At 38.3% G+C, this 12303-nt stretch overlaps 1 protein-coding gene across 19 annotated transcripts in view; it reads left to right on the forward strand.

Moving 5' to 3' along the window:
* FHIT (fragile histidine triad diadenosine triphosphatase) overlaps positions 1-12303 on the forward strand; it is a 1472927-nt gene that overhangs the window by 1145821 nt on the left and 314803 nt on the right. Inside the window, exon 1 of one of the 19 annotated variants that reach the window (XM_070455781.1) lies at positions 7810-8914. The exons of 16 other annotated variants lie outside the window; for them this stretch is intronic. In XM_070455781.1, coding sequence (XP_070311882.1) covers positions 8902-8914 — 13 coding nt within the window. In that variant the 5' untranslated portion in view covers positions 7810-8901. Of the gene's footprint in view, positions 1-7809; positions 8915-9720; positions 9815-12303 lie in introns of those variants that run through there. 2 more of the 19 variants (XM_070455783.1, XM_070455782.1) reach the window with 2 other exon arrangements.

Genomic DNA, 12303 nt, shown 5'->3' on the forward strand with positions numbered 1-12303 from the left:
TCTTCTCCTCCTCTGTGCTTATCATCAAGGCGGTGCATACTCCCAGATGCAGTAGGGTGACTCCGTGTTAGGGGGAGGCGCCAGAGGGCAGTGGGGTCTACTGTCTTCCTGTGTGGGATTGTGCTGGGTGTCTGAGCATAGGTTGCTAATAGGATGGCTCATGGATTGCTGATGGGGTGGGCTAGAGTATTCTATGTGTAGTTATTTCTGGTTCTGTGACTTATCTTAAAATGCATCGGGAGTTTCTCTATGTAGAGACACCCTTCAGAGATGGGTTTTGGGTACATGTCTGTCACTCCCAGATTGTGTACTTGGTAAAGTTCCCTCTTCAGCTTGTAGGAGAGCTGTAGGTTTGATGCTGTGACATCCGAATGCGTTTTCAGGTCCTCGGGCGGCTCATTCTCTATACAGAGCTGCATTTAAGAAGTACGGCTCAGATGCTTAAGGTTAACTCAAAGGAAACTCAGTCTTGCTTCTTTCAAGGAGGAAAAAAAGAAGAAAGCAAGAGCCAGTTCATTTCCCTCAGCAGTATTTTTCCACTTCCCATCATTTTGGGGCCCTCCAGAGCCATTCAAACACCACTTCCCTGATCTCTCCCCCAAGTTCTTACTTGGTCCAGATTTCTTCTTATTGCTTCCTCTTCCACAATCCAGAATCCTTATAATATAGACCTAGCTCCCTAGTTCTTTTCTCTGTTTAGGCCCTTTGAGCCATTTTTACCCATTTTTCAGCCTAAGAGAGCCAGGAACCAGGCCGGAAGGCTGGGGTGAATATAAGGCACATTGAAAATGATATACTTAGTGCAACCATCATATATGTACAAAAGGTCTTGATTTTGTGATAATCCAGCTCTCAGTTACATCTTAATTAGTTGTTTTGAGTATCTGAGTTCTCCAGGAAGTCCATCACCTTAACTTGTGAAAATTTGGGGCATTATACCCCTTTCAAACCACTGACTTTAAAAATTTTTGTTTTGTTTTTCACTGAGACAGACTTTGCTGACACATGGTCTAATACTGAAATTAATGTAGTTAATCATACTTACTTAAAGTCACACAGCCAGAAAGCAAGGGTTGGCCAGAACCACGCTCCTGATCCCTCTTTCTACTTCCCAACTAAATACCTCCTGGTGTCCCATGTGACACTGTGAATTCTCTCTCATTCACTTAAATAGTTTACATAGTTGCTTCACTGTAATCTTCCCATGCCTAATACTTCTCAGGTACTGTGGGAGGGTGGTTCCCAGAATTCTTTGCTCATTGACACATATGTTGATGTAGATCTGAATGTAGGGTGCTCTGGGGGTCAGACATAATTGCCCAGGATATGTAAGTCTTGATACATGAGCTGGATCTCTACTCCTCTCGCTTTAAACATCGTGAGATGCACCTTATACCTAACCATGTCACTTGTGGTATGGAACCATGGTTAAGAGATACTTCCCTAGAGCATCTTATCCACAAAAATGCGGTTTAGAATTTTTTAGTATTCACATAATAATCCTCTGTAGGGTGAGAAAATAGTCCTGTTTCTGCCCATTTGGAGGCTGTTGGAAGCAGCAGGCATTATTTATTCCCTATTATCCTCTAGTAGAGTTTGCCAAGCTCTGTTTGTTGTAGTCTCTTGTCTTCAGATTACTTAATGTTCTTGAGCCCTCCCTTTTTCTAGAGTCATAGTTTTCTCCTGACTTTCTAGATATTTCCCACTCCTCCTATTTTACTATGTCCTGGAAATTCCTTTTTACTTTTCTTTGTAGGTTCATCTCCTCAAACCAACCCATCAGGATGCTGGAGCTCCTCCTGGCTGCATCCTCAGTTGCCTTCTTTTCTCATGGGTGACCTAGACAATGCACTTGCTTTTCTGCAGCAACATGAAAACTAGCGACATATTAGAATGTAGGACCTATGCTGGCAGAGAGTTTTTATCACTTACTCACTGCTGTGTCTCCAGTGTCTTGCCCAGTATTTGGCTTGTAGTAGATACCTAGAAAATAGTGAATGAATGGTCACCCTGTCCTGAATCAGTTTGACTTTGCAGCTTTGTCATTTTCAACTTAAGGTTTGTTTTAGCAAAAATTTCAAAAGGAAGCTAATGCCTTCCCCAAAGAAAAACAAGCACCTCTCTACACAGATAGCACCAGGGCTAATTGTTCAAAATGAATCTGTTAAAGCCAATGATATTCCAGAAGTGATAATGTATTTGAATTATAATTGCTGTTTCAATCTTACAGTTTCCTTTTCACGCTAGTTCTAGTCAGGTTAATATTTTCAAGGGCTTACCTGGTGTCTCAGTGGTAAATTAACCCGCTGCCAGTGCAGGTGATGGTTTGATTCCTGGGTAGGGAAGATTACCTGGAGAAGGAAATGGCAATCCACTCCAGTATTCTTGCCTGGGAAATTCCATGCGCAGAGGGGCCTGGCAGGCTACAGTTCATGGGGTCGCAACTAAACAGCAATAATAATAATATTTTCAAGGACTGAGACTCTGACCAAGTCTGGTATTTTAAGTTAATAAGTGTTTATTCTTCCAAATTCAATTTGTAAACCTCAAGCAGACATTGAAGTTTGGGCTTTAATTTTTTCCTTGCAAATTATATTGTTGATCAATTTTCCAAGTGTAGGTGACCTGTTTAGCTAAGCATGGTAGGTTGGGTTTTCCAGAGATATGAGCACATCAAAATATGTACTATGCTACATGCTCTTACTGCAGTATGACAGTGATACTCTTATCAAGAGGAGAGTTCTAAGTTCCCTCCACTTAACTCTGGATGGACTTTTGTAAATGTCTTGTCCAACAGAAAGTGGCAGAAGTGAGGCTGTGTGAGTTTTAAGGATGGGTCCTTAAAGAATTTTGGTTTTGCTTGGTTTATTTTCTCTCTTGGGACATAAGTCTTGGCAATCCCAAAGTAACATGTGAGAAATCTGACCACCCTGAAGTGACTGTGCTGGAGAGACCACGAGGAGGTGCCGTCTAAAACTAAACAGGGGTGCCCCTCATGGTTAGAGTCTTCCCAGCTAGTCATGTGTACAAAGAAGCCTGCGATCTAACCCTAACCCAGCACCAGCCATTGTCTGACTACAACCTCATCAGAGGTCCAGGGACAGACATGCTATTGGAGATGCTCCAAAACTCTTGATCTAAGGAAACCAGAGAAGTAATGAATGACAACTGTTCCCATCTAAGTTTTTGAGTTTTGTGGTATTTCATTATACAGATGTAGATAACTGGAAATATAGGTTCTGTGTGTGTTTAATTTTTTGTATAGAAATTTGATCACTGTTTGGTTTAGGCTTTTTGATCTTTGTTTCATATTGTGGTAGCTGTTTGTCAGTGAATATTGATTTTCTTTTCATATTGCTTTCTTCTACTTTATTGGAACATTCTGCTATAAATTCTTTATCAGCAGTGAGTGACTTTTTCATCTAAAACATGTATCCCTTTCATTTATTACCAAAATTTCTCCCTTAGGAATAGCTTTAGCGGCATTTCAGGTGTTTAATGTTGTGCATCTTAATGAAGGCACAGCTCATGAAAACAGTTATTGAACTGTTGAACGTTTCATGAATATTGAAACAGTATTAAAATTGAAGAGAAATGTACTAGCAACTGTCTATCGTCATTTGTGAGAAGATAGTTCTTTCATTTTAACGAATTCCCAGAGAATGTTTATATTTGAAGTGGCTATTATCCAACTCAGAAAAATAGACAATATTATTTATAATAGAGTAGGTTTGGAAGATTCTGTATGAATTTTAGAGTGGTAAATATTTGTAAATAGTCACATTGTATTCCCACTGTATTCTTTTGAAACAGGTAAGGAATATTTTATTTAGATCAATAACTATAGTACATAACAAAACTCTTTTAAAAACCTAAGATTATAAATTATATGTGCTTGTGGAGGTGGTGAAAACTGAAAACAAAATATTAAAATATTAAACCTTGAAAATGTAATAATCTATCAACTTAAAATATACAATAGGCAAGAAATCACTACTGAGAAATTTAATAAGATTTCAAGATGTTTGGGTAATTTTTCTTGCTTAGTGTAGAAGCAGTTCTGAGTACAGTTTAAGACTTATTTGCTCTTAAGTAAACTAAATGGATTAAATGACCAAGCAGGTTGTTTACTGACTCTGGTAAGACTTATTAGTGCCTGTTTGGTAGTAAGGGTAACAGAAAAATTGTACTATGTATGGGTATTCTACCTTGTTCAAGAAAGTGTTCAACTCATCTTACATAAATAGAATGTACACAATAAAAAACAGAAATTAATTAAATGAATAAACCTGGAAAATTCACAAATATGTGAGATTAAACACCATGCTACTGAACAACCAGTGGATCAAAGAAGAAATAAAAAGAAAAGTCAAAAAATACCTTGAGACAAATAGAAATGGAAATATACCAAAACTTGTGGGATCACAAAAGCAGTTCTAAGAGGGAAGTTCCTAACAATAAATGCCTACAGAAGGCAACAAGAAAAGTCTCAAACCTTACACCTCAAGGAACTAGAAAAAGAAGATAAAAACAAATCATCAAGTTAGTAGAGGGAAGGAAATAATGAAGATTAGGGCAGAAATAAATGAAATAGAAACTAATAAGATAATAGAAAATAGCAGCAAAACTAAGATCTGGTTCTTTGAAAAGAGAAACCAAATTGACAAACTTTAGCTTGATTCACCGGGTAATAAGAGAGAAGACTCAAATAAATAAAATCAGAAAAAAGAAGACATTTCAACTTATACCACAGAAATGCAAAGGACCATAAGAGACTATGATGAACAACTGCATGCAAACAAATTGAGCAACCTAGAAAAAATTTTAAATTCCTAGAAGTATACAACCTACCAAGACTGAATGGTGATTAAATAGAAAATCTGAACAGACCAATTTAGTAGCCAAAAACTTCCTGGCAAATGAGAATTCAGACAGCTTCACTGGTGAATTCTGCCAAACCTTGAAAAAGAATTAATAACCAGTCCTTCTCAAACTCGTCCAAAAATTAAAAGAGGAGGGAAAAATTCCAAACTTGTTTTATGTTACCAAAATTACCCTAACACCCAAAGGATGCCACAGGAAAAGAGAATTACAGGCCATGAGGGTTTCTCAGATTCATTGGTAAAAAATTCACCTGCCATTGCAGGAATCACAGGAGACAGGTCAGGAAGATCCCCTAAAGGAAAAAATGACAACCTACTCCCGTATTCTTCCCTGGAAAATTCCACGGACAGAGAAGCCTGGCAGGCTATAGGCCATGGGGTTGCACAGAGTTGGACACGACTGAAGTGACTGAGCGTGCACGCATGAATCCCTGATGAACATACATGCAAAAAAAAATTTGTTAACAAACTATTGGCAAACTGAGAAACAACACAGTGAAATGATCATACACCATGATCAAGTGGGATGTTCCAGGAATGCAAGGATGGTCCACAGATCAGTCAGTGTGATACATCCTGTTAGCCAAATGGAGGATAACAGTTACATGACCATATCAGTAGATGCAAAAGAAGCATTTGTCAAAATTCAACATCTCCTTTATGAAAAATGTTCTCAACAAAGTGGGTATAGAGGGAATTTACCTCATGGCAATAAAGGCCTATACGGCAAGCCCATACCTAACATCATTCTCAGTGCTGAGAAGCTGAAAGCCTTCTTTCTAAGATCAGGAAAAAGACAAACATTCCCATTCTCACCAATCCTATTCAACCTGGTCTTGGAAGTCTTAGCAAAGCAGTCAGGCAAGAAAAAAAAACAGAAAAAAGATATCCAAATTGAAAATAAAGTAGCAAAACTGTCACTGCTTGCAGATGACATGATATTATATACAGAAAACTCTAAAGCCGTCAGTGCAATCTTTATGAAAATTCCAATTGCATTTTTAAAGAAATAGTACAAACAATCCTAAAATTTTTATTAAACTAAAAGTCACTCAGTTCTGTCCAACTCTGTGACCCCATGGACTATACAGTCCATGGAATTCTCCAGGCCAGAATATTGGAGTGGGTAGCCATTCCCTTTTCCAGGGGATCTTCCCAACCCAGGGATTGAACCCAGGTCTCCTGCATTGCCGGAAGATTCTTCAACAGCTGAGCCACAAGGGATGCCCATGAATACTGGAGTAGGTAGCCTATCCCTTCTCCAGCGGATCTTCCTGACCCAGGAATTGAACTGGGGTCTCCTGCATTGCAGGCAAATTCTTTACCAACTGAGCTACCATTTGTATAGAGCCACATAAAACCCCAGACAGCCAAAGCAATCTCAAAAAAGAACAACAAAGCTGAAGTCATCACATGCCCTGATTTCAAAGATATAGCAAATTATATTACCAAGCTGTAGCAAATGAAACAGTATGATATTGATCTACAAGCAGGCACATAAATCAATGGGAGAGGTTAGGTATTCCAGAAATAAACCCAGGCATATGTGGTCTATTAAGGAGACAACAGAGATGAAATAATATACAATCAGAAAAGGAGTATTCAGTAAATGGTATTGGGGGAACTGGACAACCACATACAAAAGAATGAAACTGGACCACTGTCTTATACCATACACAAAAAATGCACTCAAAATAGATCAAAGACTTGTATGTAAGACCTGAAATCATCAAACTTCTAGAGGAAAACCTAAATGATAAGCTCTTTGACATAGGTCTTAGCAGTGACTTTTTAAATCTGACACAAGTAGCAAAAGGAAGAAAAACAAATCAAGCAAGTGGAAATACTTCATACTAAAAAACTTTTGCAGAGCAAAAGAAAGCATGAACAAAATAAAAAAGAAAGCTACTGAATGAGAGAAAATATTTGCAAGTTTTATATCTTATATGAGGTTAACATCTAAAATATATGAGGTGCTCATATAACTCAACAGTAAGAAAACAAAACAAATCTAATTTAAAAAATCATAGCTCTGAATAGACATTTTCCCAAATAAGACATACAGATGGTTAATAGATAAATGAAAAAATACTTAACATAATGAATCATCAGGGAATGCAAATGAAAACCACAATGAGAGAACACCTTATACCTCTCTGTTAAAATAGCAGTTATCAAAACACGAGAAATAACAAGTGTCAGCAAGGATGTAGAGAAAAAGGACCCTTTTTGCACTTTCGGTTAGTAGCTCAGTTGTGCCCGAGTCTTTACAACTCCACTGACTGTTGCTCACCAGGCATCTCTGTCCATGGAATTCTCCAGACCAGGATACTGGAGTGGGTAGTCATTCCCTTCTCCAGGGGATCCCAAGCCAGGGATTGAACCTGGGTCTCTGGCATTGCAGGCAGATTCTTCACCATATGAACCACCAGGTAGAGTGGGAGTATAAATTCATATAACCACTATGGTAAACAGTATGGAGTTTCCAAAAAAATTAAAAATAGAATTACCAGATGATCTAGAAATTCCACTTTAAGGTACTTACCTAAAGAAAATGAAAACACTAGGTCAAAAAGATATATGCACCCCCATGTTCATTGCAGCATTATTTACAACAGCCAAGATATGGAAAAACTAAAGTGTCTTTACATAGATAAATGGTAAAGATATTGTGGTGTGTGTGTGCGTAAATGAAATATTATCCAACCAGAAAAGAAGAATGAAATCTGTTTGTGACATCATGTTTGGATGTAGATAGCATTAGGTTATGGGAAATAAATCAGAGAAATGCCATATGACCTGTCTTATATGTGGTATCTTAAAAACAAAAATCAAAAGAACAACAAAAAAATGAAACTCATGGATACACATATCGGTTGGTAGTTACCAGAGACAGGGTGGTGGGTGGGAGAAATGACTGAAGGGAATAGAAATTTATGAAAAAATTAAAAAAAAAAACAAAAACCAGAAGCACAGTGCTATGCATTCACCATTAATGTGTCATACAAAGTAACTCATCAGCTTAGAAACTCCCCTCTGCTTACATTCCCCATCTGTTCCTACATGTTGTCTACCTTTCCTGTTAGAACCATATTTAAAAACAAATGAAGTAAATGAGTCAAATAAAACAGAAGGGCAATAAAATAAGATGAATTCAAGAGTGTGGTTAAAGCTTTCATGTTGCTAGGTCTTGTTAATCGTGTCTTAACAGTGAACCAAAGCGTGGTGACACTGGCAGTTTTCTTCTTTCCACTCTACACTTGTGTGAGACTGAGCACATGGTCTTACTTTTTTCTCGTCCTCTAATGATGGAAAACAGGCTTCTATCACTAGAGGCAATGTCTTCTAGAGCTGAGTCAAGGAGTAGAACTGGTGATGAGGGATATAAACATACTGTTATTACTCAATGAAGGTGACTGTTACACAGTTTAGAATCTTTAAGTCACTGGCACTGATATTGCAGAAAATACAAATCAGTCTTACGATTCAAACTGATGTCTTCTTGTCTTGGGGAAGAGTAAAATGCATGTTGACTGGGCCGTCACTTATCTTCTATTTAGAATTCTCCCTGTCCCTCTGTGCACATAGATATGTAAAGGACATGGATATTCTTTAAGCAAGGCTCGAGGGAAAATAAATGAAAACAGCTGTTGGTTTAGGGTGGTGGGATTATGGGCTTATTTTTATTTCAGCTTTATGTTCTTTTTAATGTGGTTTTAAGCATCTTTGTGATATAAATAGGAAAAAAAATTAAAGGTTTATTACATGTCAAATGTTACTAGCCTCCAGAGTATTTGAAGTCTTTAGAGTTGAACCTCTCATTATGCAGACATCCTCGTTCAATCATTCTGGCAAAGCATTCTGGGAAGCATAGAATCCCAGTGGAGACACTGTTCTCACACAGTCACAAAGACCTTAAGAAGCAGAATAACTTGCTGTGTGTATTAAGAGTGTGATCAGTAGCCTTTCAGCAAGAGGCACCAGGGCTGTCTTTCTGAGGAAGCAGAAGTCACCTTGTATGTGGAAGAATTGTAAGACTTGGGAGATGTGGAAATGAGGAGTGATTGGTGGTGGTGGCCAGATATGTTCACTTCTCGGGCCATCCAGGCATGTGGTTGAATTGCACTTCTGGTTCCTGACTAGTTATGGCCATATATTGTGTTGGGACTGAGCAGCTGACTTCTGGTGCAAGATCTTATAGTTTTCTTTTGCCTTGGAAGGTCTCCTAGGGATGTCAGAGCCAGTGGTTGCCCTGTCTGCCTGGATGCTTGAGTGAAAAAAGTGGACAGAGCTGACCTACTAGCCACAGTGGACCAGTAACAGTCAGGAAGTCTGTCATTACAAAGCACTTGCTTGTTACCACAACAATACTTAACCTAATCTAATGATATAAAGAACAAATATATTCAGAACAGAAAACAGTATTAACGAAGATATGAGAAAATACACAGCAAAAAGTTGATTTTTAGTTGAAGCCTAGAACCATTAGTGCGAATGGGGAGAAACAAATTGGAAAGAGCTGAGAGCTATCACGGCAAGCCTGGAACTTTGGGTTAATGATTAAGAGAAAGCAAACCTTGTGTCTGGGCTTTGCCTTTAATTCACTGTGCTATTTTATATTCTATCCCTAGACTGAAACTTTTGCAGAACTTTTATTTAAGGGAGGGAATTTCCTGTAAAACCTTGACCAGCCTTAAGAAATAAACCACTTTGCTGGTGTAATATCTGAAATGTTGCCTTCTTTCCACATGGTGGCCATTCAGTGAAGTCCGCCTAGTTGTCTGACTGTGGTCCCTCACCCCTGCACCTTGGCAGTCTTCCTGGGGCTTTGTACAGTGACTGATAGAACTTAGCGCTAAGCATGATTTTATTGGGGTGGGCAGGAGCTCTCTGCCATGAGCAAATGTCTTGATCCTCTGAGTCAAGTTTGTGTATCCATTGCTCTATGTTACCTTTTCCTCCAAAGAGTGATGAAAAGGAGTTAGGGTTTATAAAATGATTGAAGAGACATCAGGGGGGAAAAAAAAACACCTCCGTATGAATGAGATGGTAATAATAATAAAGTGAGAACTGAACCAGATATTGGTGAAGGAGATTTAGTTTGATTTGCATCAAACAGGCTTAATGCTGTGAATGACTGGTAAAGTTAAATCTTATTTCTGAAGTTCTTAAATATTCCCATTCCTAACCAGGGATTTAATAGCATTTTAATGCAGCTTTTTACATGTGAATTAATATAATAAATGTCAATGTTGAATAGAATAAGGTCACATTTTACTACTTTGACCAGAAGTGTAATCTTCCAAGATTCAATTTTATTACTATTATAACAGTAATACTGGATAAGGTCACCAGTATTTCTTTCCAAATAATGTAATATATGATGACAGCTTTTACACCAACTTTAGTTTTGGTAATATGGATTTATATTCTGAAACTTGTTGACAAAGACATACCACAGACATTTCCTGGTCAAATGGCAGGCTGGGGAAAATGCTTCCCTCTAATTTATGGGAAATTTGAAAATGGATAAATGACCTAGTTGAAATGTAGCATTTTTCTTGATGATTTTATCCCCCTGCTTACAGATAATTAAATTTTTGAGGGGTTTAGTCTCTAGCCTGAAAGGGAAAGGTGATGTTTAAAGACATTCCAATAAGTAAAACAAAAAATATCTGCCTGTTCCCTGACTGTGTACAAGCCAGCTGGCTTGGCCTGAACAATTCATTTGAGTGACGTGTTCATTGAATCAGAAGAGTTCAGGGTTGTCGGGGGTGGTAAAGGGCAACTAGCAAAGACGTTCACCTCGACCCTCCTCTGCAGCATCCCCCCTAAGTGATCAATCTCTGCTGGCATTGCTCTGCTGGGGGCAGTAAGGGTACCTATCTTCTGGTGGTGTTGCAAAGATTAAGTGAGGCAATATGTGGAAAGTGCCCCATGTCTGCTACGTTGGAAGTGCTGAGTAAACGCTGCAGATTTTTTTTATTATGAGTGTTCCATGGGCCACCACCTCTGGAGACAGTGTATCTCCATCTTCATAGACCTTTTATTCTTAAAATGCTTGGTCTTATACTGAGCCAAAAGGTAACTTTTATACTTAATTATTAATTCATAGTAGTTTGGGCTTTATGAATCATGGATGATAATGATGATGCCAACACCTGCTTATTAATGTTTGTCGAGTGCTTTCTATGTGTCAGTCACTGTAACCAGTGCATAGTCACTTTAAAAATTATTGTAGATTTTGTCAGAGTACTCAAAGGGATGTTCTTAGTCACCAAGTTGCATCTCCATGGACTGAAGCGTGCTAGGCTTTCCTGTCCTTGACTATTTCCCAGAGTTTGCTCAGACTCATGTCTGTTGAATTGGTGATGCCATCCAACCATCTCATCCTCTGCTTCCCGCTTCCCTTTTGCCTCAGTAGGAGTAGGAATATTATTAAGGATACCCATTTACCTTCAATCAGATTCAGTGGTTATTTAGGCTTTTGGCATACTTGCTTCATCTATATGCTTCTGTTTTTGCTCACATATTTTAAGGCAGTTCTTAGAAATAATTTGATCTTAACTCTGCATACATTGGTGTGCATCTTTAAAAACTAAACAAATATCCTATTATAACTAGAATGCCATGATATTTCACAAAATTAATAGTCATTTGTCAATATAATATTGCATTCAAGTTTCTGCAATTGTTTCAAAATGTTTTGTTATCAACAGTTGGTTTGAAAGAGACACACAGTTTGTAAAAACAGTGTTCATCACAGCACTGTTTACAATAGCCAGGACATGGAAGCAATCCAGATGTCCATCGGCAGATGAATGGATAAGAAAGCTGTGGTACATATACACAATGGAATATTACTCAGCCATTAAAAAGAATACATTTGAATCAGTTCTAATGAGGTGGATGCAACTGGAACCTATTATACAGAGTGAAGTAAGCCAGAAAGAAAAACACCAATACAGTATATTAATGCATATATATGGAATTTAGAAAGATGGTAACAATAACCCTGTATGCGAGACAGCAAAAGAGACACAGATGTAAAGAACAGACTTTTGAACTCTGTGAGAGAAGACGAGGGTGGGATGATTTGGGAGAATAGCATTGAAACATGTATGTTATCATATGTGAAACAGATCGCCAGTCCAGGTTGGATGCATGAGACAGGGTGCTCTGGGCTGGTGCACTGGGATGACCCAGAGGGATGGGGTGGGGAGGGAGGTGGGAGGGGGGTTCAGGATGGGGACACATGTACACCCATGGCTGATTCATGTGAATGTATGGCAAAAACCACCACAATATTGTAAAGTAATTAGGCTTCAATTTAAAAAAAAAATGGTTGGATCAGAATCCAAGTAAGATCCTCATGTTATATTGGCTTATTTATTTTAGTACTCTTTTAGTATAATCTTTT

This window comes from Odocoileus virginianus, chromosome 26, assembly GCF_023699985.2.
Source record: "Odocoileus virginianus isolate 20LAN1187 ecotype Illinois chromosome 26, Ovbor_1.2, whole genome shotgun sequence".
NCBI classification, from domain to species: Eukaryota; Metazoa; Chordata; class Mammalia; order Artiodactyla; family Cervidae; genus Odocoileus; species Odocoileus virginianus.